General features: G+C 40.0%; 1 protein-coding gene across 4 annotated transcripts in view; it reads left to right on the plus strand.

The window, feature by feature from the left end:
• The first annotated feature begins 597 nt into the window (after positions 1 to 597).
• Vcan (versican) overlaps positions 598 to 17,411 on the plus strand; it is a 111,307-nt gene continuing 94,493 nt past the window's right edge. For 3 of the 4 annotated variants that reach the window (XM_047556009.1, XM_047556011.1, XM_047556010.1), the window contains exons 1-2: positions 598 to 1,069; positions 12,927 to 13,002. In XM_047556009.1, coding sequence (XP_047411965.1) covers positions 12,933 to 13,002 — 70 coding nt within the window. In that variant the 5' untranslated portion in view covers positions 598 to 1,069; positions 12,927 to 12,932. The remainder of the gene's footprint in view (positions 1,070 to 12,926; positions 13,003 to 17,411) is intronic. The other variant, XM_047556012.1, reaches the window with a different exon arrangement.

Here is a 17,411-nt window from a genome sequence, read left to right on the forward strand (position 1 = left end):
TGTGGTAAAGGAAGAGGATTCTCTTTGAATCCAACGAGGGATTTGCCTGAGGGTGTTTCCTGTCCAGCCTTTTATTACCAGGGTCTTTGTGTATTGCGCGGTGCCGCCAGGCTCCCCATTGGGCAGTTCCCCGGGGAGGGTAGTAGGGAATTCTTACACTTTCTCTCTAGGGCTCAGAAGGATCTCATTTTCTCAGTGTCTCTTTCAGGTTGGCAGGACTCTTGAGCCTGACACTTCTTATTTGCGACAGACAAGCTCAGTGGGCGCATAAACGCACTGTAGCCAAGTTCTTTGCTGATTTTACAGAGTTTCGTTTGCTCCTGGGAAGGATTGGCCATATTCAATTGTTTTGTGTTTGCCTACCCCACAAAAGCCTGGGGGCTCCTTTCCCCTAATTCAGGACTGGCAGCACGGGGGGCGGGGAAGTGGGGGTGGGGAAGGGGTGGGAAGGCAGTGGTTACCGCGAGCACGATGTTACTGAGTGAGTCGCTGAATGGGGAGCGCTGCTGTCCCCAAGCCGATTGGTACTTCTCGTCAGGAAGAAACGCTGAGAAGTGGGAGTGCCTGGGGAGGGAGGCAGGCGGTCCCTACCACAGGCGCGGAGAACTGCCTTTCCGCCCCTCCGCCTGCTTTCCTAGCCTGGGCTCTTAGGAGTGGTTGAAGCTGCGGAGCGCTTCTGGAGCCTGTGAATGAACCCTCCTCCTCTCCCTCCTCCTTCTCCTCTCTGAGTCTCCTCCTCGGCGCTGACGGTACAGTGATATAATGATGATGGGTGTCACAACCCGCATTTGAACTTGCAGGCGAGCTGCCCCGAGCCTTTCTGGGGAAGAACTCCAGGCGCGCGGGCGCAACAGCCGCGAACATTAGGTGCTGTGGACCGACAGGCGCTGGGACCGGGATTTGCGGCCAGCCCCGCATCCCCTCTCATCCTCCAGCACCGTCCCGCACCCTCCACACCCTTCCCCAGGCCACCACGCTTCCTATGTGACTCTCACGGGCAACGCCGAGTCCATTCGCACAGCGCTGCGGTGAATTTTCCCCCCAAACTGCAAAAAAACCGCCTTTCAAGGTAATCACGTTTCTTTTGTTCCCCCTTTAAAAGAAACTTATAGGAGGGAGAGGAAAAAAAAAAAAAAAAAAGCCTTCAGCTTAGGAAAAAGAGGTACATTGCAATTGGTAGAAGGATTTAATTAAGGCAAAGAAAAGTAACTGTAAGGTGAAGTTAAGAAAATGTTTGCACTTAAAAATTCAGGTAACTTTCCAAGGGATTTTTGGAGAGAGGAATACAGAGGGACCTTCGTGCTGTAAAGATCCAGACAAAAGAAGCCCCGGGTGGGGTGGAGGTAGTAGGACTAACGGAATTGGGGGAAGGGATTCGTAGAGAAATCCTGGAAAAGTCATGGTATCTTGAACTGGAAGGAGGGGAGGACCCCTTGCACCTTGATTTTGTCTTTGTTGTTAACCGGCTTGAAGCAAAAGTTTGAATGGGGCTTCCCAAGACTTGCTCACGTACAAGTCCCTGAAGCCACCTTGGTGCAGACCACCTGGTTTCCTGGTCCCTGGTGTGTGGTCAGTGCTTGCCGTTCCTGGAAAGCCACTTCTGGGCAGCTCCTGACAGTGCAACCTTATGCCTTAGCAGCTCAGAACCTGCGCGGACGTGACCCCTTCAGCCGCAGGCAGTGTGGGAGGAGGGCTGACCCCGGAGGTCCAGGGTCCAGGGTTGCGTCTCTTTGACGACTTGGGGGCTGTCACAGCTCTCTCCCAGAGACCCTGAGTTCTTTTGTCCTGTGCGCGGTGCTCTGGGGCCAGCAGGGAGGGAGCAGGAGATGGGGGTGGGGTTCTTGGAGCACCGCGGAGATCTCGGAGGCTCCTGGGCGGGAAAGCTTGCCCCGAACCCGCAGGTATGGGCAAGAATTTTTTCTCACCCTTAGGACAGAAATGGGAGTTGTCGCTCGCGTCTCAATAAGCAAACCAGCGCCCAGGGCGGTCTCCAGACAAAGGTGGCGCGGGGACCCAAATCAGGGGCCTCTGGTTCCAGCCCTCTCTCCCGGAATACAGCAGTTCTCGGTTCCCTTCCACATCCCCACCCGCCTCCCAGTAAAGTTGAGCAACTTTACTGGCGGGTCGAATGGCTGCGGAGTGCGAGTGTCGGAAGTCCCAGGGGACGCCTCGGCTGGAGAGTCCCACCGCCCTGTGGAGGCGTGGGCGCTGCAGAGCGACTTCCTTGATGCGTGTGGACCGGGGGCATTCTGTTGTCCCGGCTCGCTGTGTCACCGGGCGTGGAGTGGTCAGAGTGTTAGTCTATGGAGAGCGGGGTAGGAAAATAGTGTCATAGTCTAAACTCTTTGCTCTCAGGTCCAGCTGCGTCTCGGCAAGTCCTGCAGGTCCCTGGGAAATTCTGCGGGAGGGGGAAGTCTAACGCGCGCCCGAAAGCTGTACTATCGCGCGCACACCCACAGCAGAAAGACCTTCACGTTACGCATCCGCCTTCTCATCTTTGTGTCTCCCTTTCTGTCTCCATCTTCTCTAACTGCCTTCCCTTCTCCCAGCCTCTGCTCGATCTCACTCATGCATCCCCTCCCCCACGGCTGACAAATGAATGGCTAGTGTGAAATCTCAGCCTTCTCGGTCCGAGGAGGCAGGCAGGGAGGGCGGAGCGAGGAAGGCGGTGCGCTCCCCTGGATCTGCCCCCAGTTCGGTGTTTCGGACTTGTAAAACCCAGATGTCTAGGAATGGGGAGCTTTTGGCGGATGTGGGCGCCCCCTGATGGAGAAGTCAAGCTCAAGCGGAGAAAGGGAGCGCCCCAAAGCAAGCGAATGGCCTTCACAATCTTATGTTTAAGGATGGCCTTCGCTTTCCCTTTCGTAGTTTTCCACTTCAGAATCCGTGTTGTAAATCTAGGGATTTGGAGAAACTGAAAGAAGGGACTTTTGTCTTTCCAAGTGCACAGGAGCCTTTTCCAGAGTTTGCTGGGCTGCACGCGGCTCTCTGGGTCCAGTCTGCAACTTGGACTAACACAAGCCCAGGGACAGATCTAGGTTAGGGGTTCTTGACGTACAATCTCGGGCATCTTTAAGAAAGATAATACAAAAGTCTACTTTTACAAATTTTATTGAGGCCCATGACCACTTGAAAGCAATGCTAAGGCCCCGCCTCAGGACATTGCAAAAGAAGGGCCCCTAATCTAAATCTTAAATTCCTCAACTTCAGGACGTACTTTACACATGGAAATTGAGAAGTCGGGAACCAGGAGGAAAAAGAAAGAAAAGAAAGGAGAGGGGAAGGATATGGGACAATGGAGGGAAGAGGGTAAAGAAAGGAATGGAGATGGGGCAGATGCACGCAAACGCCCGGGAACCGAAAGAACTCGTTTCAAGATTTTTGACAGAATTTCGCTTTTTCACGCTCACAAACGATAACAAATGCATCTGGAGCGGCGTGCTGGGATGGAAGGGTGGGAACGAACTTAATGAGCAGAGGTGGTCCAGCTCCGCCTCCAGGAGCTGGGGTTGTGGGCAGCCTTCACTAGCTCAGCCCGCGCGGGGGAGGAACCGCGCCAGACACTCCCCTCAGTACAGGGGTTCGCCAGCCGCCACGTGGGCTGGAGCTTCAGCTCTGGGCCCGAGACGGGTGTGACTTCCTGGGCTCGGAGACAGCTGCACAGCCGCACCGGCAGTCAATTCAGTCGGGGTCCCTGGCTACAGTGGCCAATGGGGGCGGGGCGGAGCTGGACCCTGGCGGGACAGACAGAGGAAGGCGGGGCCGACAGAGGAAGACGGGGCCCTGGTTTAGCAAGAGAGCGGGGAGTCAGCGCACCCAGAGCTCTGGGCCCGGTGGACCGGCTGCAGCTGGAGCCCACCCAACTTCTATTCAAATAGCTCTAAACTCTCTTATTTAAAGTCTGTTTAAGTTGTTTTCCCTTCTTTTCGTCTTGCTTCTTGGAAGTGGTAGGAGAGATACAGAGTTTTTTGCCTTGAGACTAGGAAAAGGTAAAGATGTATTACGAGCCAACTATTTTTATTATTATTTTTTGGCACAAAAATGAGACAAGAGACAAGCTTATCATGTGCTTCATATATTAGTTTTTAAATACATTCGAGTCTGTCTAAAGAACACTTTTAGTCAATTACAAGATTAATCACGTTCCAGACTGTCAAAGAGGACAAATGGAATTTCAGGAGGGCAAGCATTAAAGGGTTGCGGGTGTAACTGAGGTCCCTGTCATCAATCAGGAGCCTTAGAATGGGTCAGGACCATGGTATGAGTTCAGAACAAATGACTGAAGGAGAGACTAGGAGAACGTGGCGTAGACTAGATGCTGCTACTTAAAGTTGCATTTTAAATTCGCCTAGTTCTTCTATTTCAGAAGAACTGTTTAAATGGTCTCTCCTATCACCTGAAATTCTGTAACGAATTGATCCACTTTCCTCTAAAAGTTGTAACCTAAGTTGTTTTGGGTGCTGCTTGGCAATTGTATAAAACTGTTGTGAAAATATTCATATAAAGTCCTAAAATAGGATATTGTGAGTTTAATATAATAGGAAAGTAAGAAGGCACCAGTGGAAGCCACAATTAGTTTTCTGAGGTAGAATCCATCCCGTTTGAGGAATAAGAGCAGACTGTATCAAAGAAGTTTTAAAGAGTTCAGCTTCTAGTTGTGATCCTTAAGAAAGGAATATTTTATAATCGTATATGCCTATTGCCATTAATACTGCAAGCGTTTCCAATAGAATTCAAGGGATTGAGCAATTATTTCCTCTAACAGGAAGTCTCCAGTCCTCAATTTTGTGAGTGGTGGAAAGAAGGACGATATATAAAACAATCACTTAGGATTTATGTAAGAGTTCAAAGGTTCATTTTTCTTGATAGATTAAAATATTAAAGTTCTTAAATTATACTAATTGTTTTTAAAAATGAAGTTTGAAAAGAAACTTGTTAGGCTTATGTGTCTACAGATGTAGGTTTCCTGTTTGTCTCTCTCTGTCTCCTATTTGCAAATTGGAGAGAGATACCTGATGTGCCAAGATATGTGTATGTACATACTAGTAAATTGTTTGGAAAGGATCTAAATAGCTAACTCAAAGCTGAATACAATTAATGTTAAAGATACAATCATTGTTCTTCCTTTTCTTACATTATTATGGTTAAGAACTCTGTAGTTAATGATTGGTCACTAATTGAACATCAGAACCTTTGAGAGCACAAAGATCAACTAAATCTGTCTCCTACAGTCTTATAACCAAGCTCTACTTTCCTGGTGAAATTTAAACATTTTTGTTGACTTTATTCATGGACAAACATCAATAGGCAGTGTATTTAAAATGGGACATTTCTCTGTGAAGGAGTAGAAACTCTCAAGACACATGGTTCCTTTGAGGGAAACAATGAATGGCTATAGTAGGTTATTTTTTCACCACCCACCTAAAGAAATCAGTTAGGACAGACAAATGCTCATTGTTGGGGGTTACTCACTCAGGTTTGAGAAAATATGCTAGTTGTTGCGTAGGTTTGCGCTTTACCAGAAAACACAAAGCCTGTACTTTCTCTGATTTGGAATCAGAACAAGGGGGAGTAAAGGCGATGTCTTGGCCAAGCTCCATTTGGATTAATGAATTTTTTTGCCAGTTTCCTCTTGTAACCCAGAGTTAGTAAATTGTATACATTAAAATATATAAGTATATATGTATAAAATATACATACATATGTGCATATGCAGGGTTTTTAAACACTGCTAAGTTCTTATCCCTGAATGTGCCTCTGATTGTCTTTCAGTGATCAGTACAAAGGATCTTTGTTTAATATATTTGTCAGTTATGCTTCCTAATAGAAAAGGTACAAATGTAGATTTACATTTAAATTTATATTTATTTCTATACTTATTATGTACAGTAGACATTCTACTATATTCTTATAGGAATTTTAAGAAGTTTTTATGCCTATACAGTGAAATTACATATTTTATAATAAACATACAATACATTTTTTTATTGTTAAATTACTGATTTGATATTACCTGAGGTATAGTAGGATAAACATTAGCCTTGAAATTATAAAGTTTGAGTTGAACTCTCCATTTAGGAAAACCAAGTTAAGACAGGACTTCTGGATCGTCAGTGGCACTATTGATTAAATGAATATGCAGTCATAAAGATCAAAAAAGTAAATACCTATGAAAGGGCTTTGAAAAGTAGAAAACTATTCAAATTTGGGATGATAATATATTGTGCTTATAGAATTCATATGGATCTAATCCTATAACCTTAATAATAACAGCATATCCAAACCAGGTGTTTCCTACTAAACTTAGAAAGTGATGCAGAGAGGGTCATATTGTCTCAAAATTATTCAGTTTTATTAATCAGAAATCAAAGTTCAGAAACAGATTCAAATGACATAGTCATTCAGTGAAAAAGAATTGTTCAGTAAATGATTTGGAAACAACTGGTCAACTTAAAATGAGATCAATATTTATTTCTCATTCTAAAAGAATTTAAAGATAAATCAAATATGAAATGTAAGGAATGATTTAAAAAAAAGTTGCTAGAAAAATGGGTAGAGTAAGTCATGGAATTTTAAAACATGGGCCAGGAGGAGAAAAACCTGTTTTAAGCAAGACATAAAACCCAGAAGCCAAACCAGAAAATATTATGTCTGATTCAATAACAATTAAGTTATCTACACAAAAACAGCACATTTGGAGACTATCTGCAATACATGAGAGACAAAGGGCTAATGACTCTAAATATACCAAGAATGCTTTGGAATAACTAAAATAAATCTATTTTTTTAAATGGGCAAAATTTACAGGTAGTATCAAAGAGAAATAGAAATGTTTTTAATCATATGAAAATATTACAGCCTCATTTATAATTAAAATAATAAATACAAATGATGTATTGTACCATTTTTCATCAATATGCACAGTAAAGAAAAAGGGTCTGAGAAAAAATTGTGTTGGACAGGTTGTAGAGAAACTGAGCCTCATCAACTATTGTGGGAATGTAAATAAGGTTTATCTTCTTTAGAAAATAATTTGGCAATAAACTTTTTTGATTTACCACCAGTTTTTTTAAACACATATATCCTCTGGCCTAACAATTCTACTGCTAGATAGTATCACATAGATATTAGTACAGAAGTCCCCTAGAGGAATGGAGAAAGATATACATTGCAACATTGTTTTTCCTTTTTCATTTATTTATCTTCTTTTTTGGTACCAGGGATTGAACTTAATCACTGAGCCACATCCCCAACCTTTCATTTTTATTTTTATTTTGAGACAGGGTCTCAGTAAGTTGCTTAGGACCTCATTAAGTTGTTGAGATGACCTCAAACTTGCAATCCCCCTTGCCTCAGCCTCCTGAGCCTCTGGGATTACAGGTGTGTGTCACCATGCCTGACTGCAGCATTGTTTTTAATAGCAATAGTTTGGAAACATCTTAAAGTTTCCTTATAGAGAATTGGTTAAATAAAAGTCATTTCATTAAATGTCCACTTAATGAAAATAACAGAAAAGAAATGAAAATAATAGAAAAATAGAATGTGGTGACTTGGAACAAGAAAGTAATGAACAGAACTATGTATATTGTATGCATCTAATTATGTAAAAATGGATATATATTCATCCGTTTAACAAATATTTACTGAAAATCTTAGGCACTGTGGACACAGGAGTGAACAAAATATCAAAGACTGCTTTCTTGGAATTTCTGTTATGGTAGGTAGAGATAGGGAATTCCCAAACACATAAGTAAAGTGGTAACGTGTGATCTAATGAAAAGAGAACAGGTGAAAGATAGAGTAATGAGGAAGCAGTTCACCAAGCAGAGAACAGAGCAGGGCTCAGGGACAACACGAGAAAGCTTAGCCAAGCCCAGGTTCAGGAATCCAGTCTCAAGTGAGCGTTATATTCACTAGTGTGGTGCGAATTCATGAAACTTCATGTCTAAACCACCAGATGTCTCTCTGCATTATAGCAGTTCTTCTCATGAGAAGAAGAGAGGAATAATATGAAAAGCAATGCTCATTGCATCCACTTTGTGACCAAGGTACCCTAGACAATTGGTTGTCTAGGGTAACTAATTAGCAGAATTGGAGAAAAAAATCACCGTGTCTGCGTCCTGAAGTCACCCCTTGTCGGTTGGACTTTCCTAAAATCAAGGGAGAATACTAAATATCTGTTTAATAGAGTTTTGGTTCTCTCCGAGGCAGCCTATCCCTGGCATGACCCTCTTCTCCGCAGACAGTTCTCATGGATAGGAAGAAGTCCTGTTGACCTTGTCTCTTTGTCTCCCAGGCAACGAAACGGTTTCAGTCATCTGTACCTTGATTGTTTGATGACTCTTTCCTCTTCTCATTGACTTCACTGAAGTAGAAGGCTAAATATAGGCACGGCTCTCATATCTCCTGGTCTTTCCTTGCACAGAGACTTGTTATCACTAATAGACAGAGCTTACAAGACAGACACGGAAGAGCAGAATGGAAGTGAAGGTTGGAATGATGCTAAAAACAGAGAGAGTCTTTTGAGAGTTTTCCACTTACAAAGATCAAATGCAGAAGACAAACAGTATATTTTAATAATCAAGGACACAAACATAGCCTAAAGACAATTAGAGAACATGGACTCTGAGGAAGAAGCCATGGGAATGTAGCTCTGTGGCAGTAAAAGCACTCTGACAGAATTACTAAAGATAAAAGATTATCTTTTAATTTAGTGTTGCAAACTCAAATGGGTGCCTACAGGGGCCAGGTATGGAGTAGAAATGACTAAGGGGCTAAGTGGGGCAGTGATGACCTCAAATACAGGGACTCAAGGGGAGAACTGCTGCAAAGTCATTGCTGATGACTGGCCACTAGGATTATGGATCTAGCACTGGTAGATCTTTTGATTATTCAAAAAAGTTAGAGATCTGGGACCTAGACAAAAATCCGGAAAGCACTATTTTTGTTTCCTTTTTTCTCTTTCTTTTGGAGGGTGTGTGTGCGTGCATGCACATGTGTGTGTTACTGGGGATTGACACCAGGGGCACTCTATCACTAAGCTAACCCTTTGCTTTGAGGCAGGATCTTGCTAAATTGCCCGACTGGCCTTGATTTTGGGATTTGGGGTCCTCCTGCCTCAGTTATCTGCATTGCTGGGATTATAGGCATGTGCCACCACACCTGGCTCTTCCCTATATATTTAATGCACTGGCTTCCCTTCTCTAGTCTTACGGGGTCCTAGGGCAAATAATGAGTACATTTGTTTTACTTGTACAGTTGAAGGATCGACTCTTTACCTTCAAAAAATAAATACACTTTTATAAGTATTAAGTGTGGCACAAAGAGTTAGACTTGAGTATCTTTTGGTAGGAAATGAGGATGCAGAAGACCCATCCTTGGGTCAGGCTCACAACTTTCTCCTTTGGTTTTCTTATGAGATTTGACACTGTGGATTTTGACAAATATCAGATATTGGGGGATGGTAAATATTCAACTGGACTGATACAAATGTACTTCAAGTATTAAGTAGCCCTGTAAGAGATTATTAATTCATAAGAGACTATTGGCACTTTGCTTGGAAGTGTGTTTCTGAAAAGGAAATGGAACTATTGGTTATGCATTTGGTCAACTAACATTTTTTAAGAATCTGCTCTGAACCTGGCTTTATAGAAATATTCTGAAAATTAGAAGTTTGAACAAGATACTATTCCTGAAGCCTACTGGTCAACAAAGGAAATAAAACAAATTTGTAGACAATGATTCAAAATACATAGCAACAAGTTACAGGGCAATTTATCATAAGGAGAAAGTGGCATATGGTTATTGTAGGTGATAATGCAGGTTATAATTTAAATCTTGAAATAATTTTCATTATTAGTGACATTAGGCCAGAATTTGAACACTTGTAGAAATGCTGAATTAGTAATTTTAATAAAAAAATATTGAGTACTGAATCTGCTGTGTCACTGAGCAGATATTTCGTGGGATTACCTTATCAAGTCTCATAATCACTTCATTAATAAGGACTAATGTTCACCATTAAATTGCTGTAGAAAATGATGTTTATAAATATAGTCATTTACCCCAAATCTAACAGTGTAAGTAAAGGATGCAGGACTTGAATTCAGTGTTATTTCACAGTAGAGTTCAGATTTTAAAATTATGCTTATAAAGGCTTCCTGGACAAATGAGAAAAGGAAAAAAGAAAACAGTTTTCTTGAGGGCAAGCAGGAAATCATTAATTTATAAGTATCATGAAAGAAAGGTTTCTTATCTGGATTTAGTTACTACTCATGAAATACCTTGTATTTAGTAGCATTTTATGATACAACCTAAACTTTCATATTGGCTCTGAAATTGACATCTTTATTATTATTATTATTTTTTTTTCTGAAATGTAATGACATTGAGATACAGGTAAAACACAAACTTGTAAGCCATGCCAGCTTACTGTGATGTCTTACAGGAAATCCAAGTGTAGAAAATATGGCATTGCTCAGTTAGGATTTAACAAAGTCTATTAGCTTTCCTAGTGATTATATGATAAATAATGAACTCAGTAATTAAGGTAAATTTTGGATTATTAACTGTATATTTTTTTTACTGTGAATTATCAATTGACCTACAGATGGAAAATGTGATTTGTAGTGTAATTAGGTTTAAAAAATGTAACCCAGGACATAGTTAGAATTACAGACGTTTACAATTCCATTTTAGGAATGGTCTAACACTTATTTCAAGATATACAAAATAAAGAAAAATACAGAATAATACTCAGGAAAAATAAACAGCTATCATAAATTATGAAATTGAACTTGAGAATGAATTGGACTTGGAGTCTTAGAGCATTTACTTCTTTTCAATCTAGGTATCCTAGATAATACAGAATTTAGTTGTTTTCTGGGGAAGGTCAAGGAAGTTATTCAGGGCATCAACTCAAATATGTGTCAGTATGTCTTCAGTTGTAAACCACAAAATCCCTGATTTTATTTAAACTTCCTTGGATACGTTAGTCAACTTTCCATTATTGTAACAAATACCTGAAATAATCAACTTGTAACAAGAAAAGACTTTTGACTCACATTACTGGAGACTTCAATCCTTGATTAGTTAGCCTTGTTGCTTTTAGTCGTGTGGTGTGGTGGTACACAATGGTGTGAGCATGTGCCTGAGCAAAGCTGCTCACCTCATGGCCAGGGGAAAAAAGAGAGAGAGAGAAATGACCAGGGTCTCATCATCCCCTTTGTGGCATGTCCCCAATGACTTACAGATCTGCCACCAGGCCCTGCCTTGTAAGCTTTCCGTCCCCTCCCAATAACACCAAGCTGGGTCTAAGCTTTAACACAGGCTTTGGGGGACACTTAAGATTCAAATTATAGCACATGGTTTAAACAGAAAGAATTTATTAGCTCATGTAAAAGGAACTTCAAAGGTATGGGCCCCTCAAGGTCTAACACTTGAGGACTCACCGAAGCCTTATCTTCCCTGGTTCTTTCTCAGCTTCATTGCAGAGGTTATCTCATACACTCAGGTATGCGAGATGGCTCTAACAGTGTCAGGAGAAATGTTCTATCATGACAATATCAGTGAAGAAAAGTGACCATCTTTTCCTTTTTTTCTCTTCTTAAGATGAATATATCTTTCAGGAGTTCCCCACCCCCATGGAGAGGCAAGGAATTCCTCATATTTGTCAGCCCAAATCCTATCATGTACCATTACAAAACCAAACACTGGAAAAGGAAATGAAGGCACTTATAACCGACTTAGAATATCAGAATCATCTTCTTGGAATGGGGTTTGACCTAGGCTACTCCAAAGTATATGGCTTTACTTAGGGGAGATACTAGAATGGAGCTGGCGTTCTGTAGGGAAGGAGAAGGAAGAATGCCGACAAGGAAGTCAATAACAGTGGTTACTGCTCACCTCATGGAGACCGGGAAGCAAAAAGATTACGAGAGAGACAGGAGTCCCACAGTCCCCTGCCAGGGTGTACCCCATTGACATAAGACCTCCAACTTAGCCCTCCTCTTGAAGATTTCCTTCACCTTCCAATCGTTGCAAACTGAGGACCAAGCCTTTAACATGTGGACTTTAGGAGATATTTAAGGTCCAAACTATAGTAGTCCCCAGCACCAGTGCTTATCCTCCTCATAATTATAGCTTTATAGAAATTCAAGCCGGGAGGGTACCATTTTAAGACCCATATACTGTCAAACATCTTCCTTAAAGTCACACAATAAGTCATAGCAGTGTTTTTTGGCTTTCAGTACAGGATGTTTTCTTTCAATATTTACCCTTGAGACTTTCAAACAGTAGGGTCTGCTTTAAAACTCAAGGCAATCATTGACCACTTTTGTAATTCATAGCTCCTTATATTTATTTTGTTTGTTTAACCAGCTAGAAATTCAGTGGGGTCTGTGCTCTAAAATGCCTGCTGAAGTCTTTATTCTCTGTTTTGAACTCATGTGTCTTAGTCACTAATAAGTTCTATTTCACCTCACATTTGATACAAATTTCTTACTTTCAACATTTCTATTGCTTCATTTTTTCACCTTCCTCATCCTTTCTTGTTCTATGATCAACTTCCTGTTTCTTAATCCACTTTGTGTTTGCCTTTCCCTCTTTGTGCCAGCTCCTAGCTGCCAGTTACTTAGGTTGTGGTCTCTCTTGTTCTTCCTAAGGCCTACCCAGTTGTGACTGTTACACATATTCACATAGTTATTGGGTTGTGGGATTATTTTGGTAACTACTGCCTTGGGTGACATTCAAACTAATAATTAGAGTATTGAGATAATTTTTCCTATTACAGTTTTTTTCCTGTTTTTACAATCCAAGAGGAGCTACTTCTTTTACTCTTATTACATACAATGAACAAATATATGTGATTTATGGCCTGCCACCAGCCTGAATGCTTGTGATTTACTTTCTGTTTTTCTCATTTCTAGGACAAGATGTTGATAAATATAAAAAGCATCTTATGGATGTGCTCAACTTTAATAGTAACCCATGCAGTGCATAAAGGTAAGTGGTAAAAATTTCTTTGTTATGAACCAAAGTAAAAATTTAAATAGCAGGGAATGGAATGACAGTATGGAATCACTAGAATAAGGATTTCTTTTTTTGTAAAAAAAAAATCTAGTGCTCAAAACTTTTCATTAAAATTTTATTAGTCTGAAAACAGTAGTTTTAAATAACTGAAAATGAAATAACAAGCAGGTTACTAAAGTTGCAAATGGCTTTCAATAACTACCCAAATTCCTCTTGAATTGTGCAGAAAGCCTCATATATGGTATGAGACATGTTTTGAAATTCCAACTTATTCAGAACGACTTCTCAAAGTCTTTTCTATTAAAAAGAATGGCCTGGAGCTGTGATGCACACCTGTAATCCCAGCTACTGGAGAAACAGAGATAGGACTATCGCTAGTTTGAGGCCAACCTGGGAAAAGATAAAAAAAAAAAAAAGGCTGGGGGTGTGGGTGTGGCTCGGTGGTAGAGAACCCCTGGGTTCAATCCCCATAACACACGCACACGCACACACCCACACGCGCACACACACACACACACACACACACACACAGAGAGAGAGAGAGAGAGAGAGAGAGAGAGAGAGAGAGAGAGAGAGAGAGGCAGATTATTAAATACTTAGGAGGCTAGAGTTTGAAAAATGTCAAGAAGATAAAGAGAAGATTGACAGAAAGGATTTGTCCCTACCTTCCCCTTTCATTTCTTTTTGAAAGGGTAACCGGGCAAGTGCATATATACTGTTTTTTTTTTAACTTAAAAATTTATATCCACATAATGAGAATTCCATAAATTCAAGTTCATTATTTAGCATATTTAAAGGACACACCAAAGAATTTGAAGAAACAGACTATATTGCACTTCACTAAAATTCTTCTGTCTCTACATACTCCATACTCAACTTCCAATTCCTCTTCATAGCACTCCTTGCTTCACACTTTCTAAATTAATTTGCACATGCACATACTCATACTTTTATCTTTCCTGGTTTTCCACATGTAATTCCTTTTGCTTGCTACTCCTGTTTCCTACAGTTCTGCTTTAATTCATTTTCAGTACTCAAGTTTTGAGGTTACTCCATCTATCATCCATGCATCCATCCCTGCATCCATTCATTGATCCTTCCATCCACTCACTCACTTATTTATCTACCCATCTGCAATACTTTTAAAAATATTTTTAAGATGTTAATGGATCTTTATTTTATTCATTTTCTTATATGTGGTGCTGGGAATCAAACTCAGTGCCTCACACATGCTAGGCAAGTGCTCTACCACTGAGCCGCAACCCCAGCCCTGCAATATTTTTTGAGTACCTTTTTAATGGAGATGATATTCTGGGTGTCTGGGGATATACCAGCAGAGAAATAATACATTGTCCTAGTTTCCATTAAACTTAATCCCCTAGTTATAGGAGACAGGCAATAAGAAAATAAACTACATAAGTTCTTTGTGATTTATGACAATAAAGCAGAGTGACATCATAGAGGAAGGTCTGAGGTGAGGAGAGTATTCTCTTTGAGAAAGTATCATTTAAGCTGTAATGAAAATTATGAGGAGTAGCCCACCATGAAGATTTGGCCTTAAGTTAGGAAGATATGTAGTGTGTTTAAATAACAGAAAGGTTACTGTAGTTGGAAAAGAATGATTAAGGGGAAGGTAGGTAATATAGGCAGAGAGATAAACAGAGGACTAGATCTTATAAATAATAACTTCTAGACTAGAACTCCCTATGAATCAGGAACTGCTTTAGGTGCTTAATGCTAATTCATTGAAACATTTGTTATTAATGTATGATATAGAGAAAACCCAGGGCTAAGTAGCTTGCTCAAAGCCCCACACCATTAAGTAGCTGAGCAAGGGGAAGAACCAAGGCAGTCTCAGCAGTGCATGTCCTCTCCACCGTTAGACTTTGTATTTAAATAAATACAAACATTGCAAGCTCTAGAAAAGATCCAATTTAATTCCAAGTGTAATGAGTCTCTGAAGAATGTCTTTCACCATAAAGACATAAGTTCATAAATGTTTTTAAAATTCCATTTTTGATGCTTCATGAATAGTTGGCTAAAAAGAGTAAAAGTGGCAGCAGGAAATTATTTAGGGGTTATAATGGTAGCCTGTGCATGAAATGGAGTAGTTTGTATCAGGTGGTGGCCAACAGGGATGGAGAGATGTGATTTGGGTGTGTGGAGAGGTACAGACATGCTATGTTGGACTCACACCCACCGTACAAGATGGGGTACGGTGAGGGATGAGAAAAATCAAGGATGCATTGACTCCTGGCATTGTCCCCCTTCCTTCCCTTTCCTGCCTTTCTTTCAAACTTTCTGGCCAATATACAAGCCCTTCCTCCATCTGCGTGTTCCCTTTGTACCCTGTGATATTATAACTATCACAGCACATGCCACTCTCTTATTATAAGCTATTTTTTCCCCCCATGTAGACTATGAACTGCAAAAGGGCTGTCATTTATCTTCTAGCAGAGAACCTAATGCCCTACTGGCACTGAGACGTTTTATGTGTTGACTGAAAGAGTGAGTGAGTGAATGAATGCCACAATGAAGGACTCAGGCAATGAATGATGAGAATCTAGGTACCCTCAGTTGTTAACAGTCCAAGAGTTCAAGAACTGTCCTTCTAAAAGGTTTCAGGAAATGAAGGTGAAGGGCAACAGCATCCAGTGAAGAGAGAGGGTGTAGCAAGGGATATGGAAAGGCGTGGCCAGTAGTGGAAGGAAAACTGTAGAGAAAGTAGTAGGCAAACACTTAAGTTTAGATTTTCCACTTATAGAAAGAACTGACACAATGATAAAACAAAATAAAACAACATACAGTGTAGCCCTTTCATAGTATTAAAAATAGTAATAATCAATAATATTGAGTGATTTCTACATATCAGGCCTTGTACTTTGTAAACACATGATCACTACTGAGATGTAATTAACTAGGGACTCTTTTCAGAGAATTTAATTTTTTTCTTCTGAGAGGCAAAAATTAAAAATACAAGATATACAAGATTACAGCAGTAATTTGTTGAGTTGACACAAGCATGTAATTTTGTCCTAAGGCTTTCTCTGTTTATTCCCAGGCACTTAAGAGGTCAGTGGCAAATGTTAATGAGCCCCTTGTCTACTGGTTATAAGCTTTATTTTAACACACAAAGAGCGCTTTGCTATAGCAATATATATCATATGAGATTATAAACTGTTCTGATCATCGATTATTTAGCATTGACCTCTTATGGTAATATTCCTGTAATACTAGGAAATGGAGTTGTGTGCACAGTCATGAGCAAATGAATGAGCTAGATAATGATGTTTATTGAGAGTGATAAATTCCCATATTCTTTACCTGACATTTATTTGGCCAAGGTCTCTGTGTGTGTAGTTGATCCAATTGTGCAGATGGAATTTACATTATTCTTACTCTGCAGAATCTACTGACAGAATGAGGGGTAATTGATAATTCATTACTTAGAGCTTTCTCTCTTACTATACTCATTTAGACCACAAACCATCTGGTGTGGTGGGAACAGTGAAAGTTTTTGTTAAGATTCATTTTTATTTCTTGCATTGTCAGTTTTAGACAAATCCCTAAAGGTTTTACATTTATAAAAAGAAAGAAAGAAAGAAAGAAAAAAGAGTGCATAGTCTATACACATTGCATGCTGAACTACTAAATTTGCTTCTTAAAATATTTAGATTTCATTAATTTAGGCCTTGTGACCAGTAAATTAAGACTCCAGATTTAATACACAAAAGATTTGACTACACTCTTTTTGTTAATCTCATCATTACGATTGGGTTCTACATGAATATGTGTTTATATCTGACCAAAGCTTTTAATTTTCTTTTATCTATAAACATCCTATCTATGCTGGATTGACCGACTGATTCTCATATCTACCCTATGCACCAAAAGTTGTAAAAAGAACTATAATTTAGTAATAAATACTAAGGAATTAGAAGCCAATTATCCAAGACTATTTTCTAAGGGAATGGATGAAAAAGAGTCTCATAATTCATGCCATAATTGAAGTTCATGGTAAAGCTGTTTATTTTTCCCTTAAAAAGCAGTATTTAATTAAAAGCAACATTTTATTTCTGGTGAAGTTACTCTGTTTTATTTGAAGTGATTAATTAATTTTTCAGGAAGAAAGATAAAATTTCCTAGAACATATGACGAGTATAAATTAGGAGAATTTTAGATTACAGAATTCTCACTCCTCCTCTCCTTAAAATCCCATCCTTGACTTAAAAAAAAAAAAGTAAGATACCTTTATTTTCATCATCATTCTAACTGGGTCAAAATTAAAGGAATATGAACCAGGTAGGAATTACTCTTAGGGTGTCTTCTGTGGACTTCATGAATTTTTTTTTTAAAAGGTCATAAAATTTCTAAAAGACTTT

Source organism: Sciurus carolinensis, chromosome 6 (assembly GCF_902686445.1).
Source record: "Sciurus carolinensis chromosome 6, mSciCar1.2, whole genome shotgun sequence".
Lineage (NCBI taxonomy): Eukaryota > Metazoa > Chordata > Mammalia > Rodentia > Sciuridae > Sciurus > Sciurus carolinensis.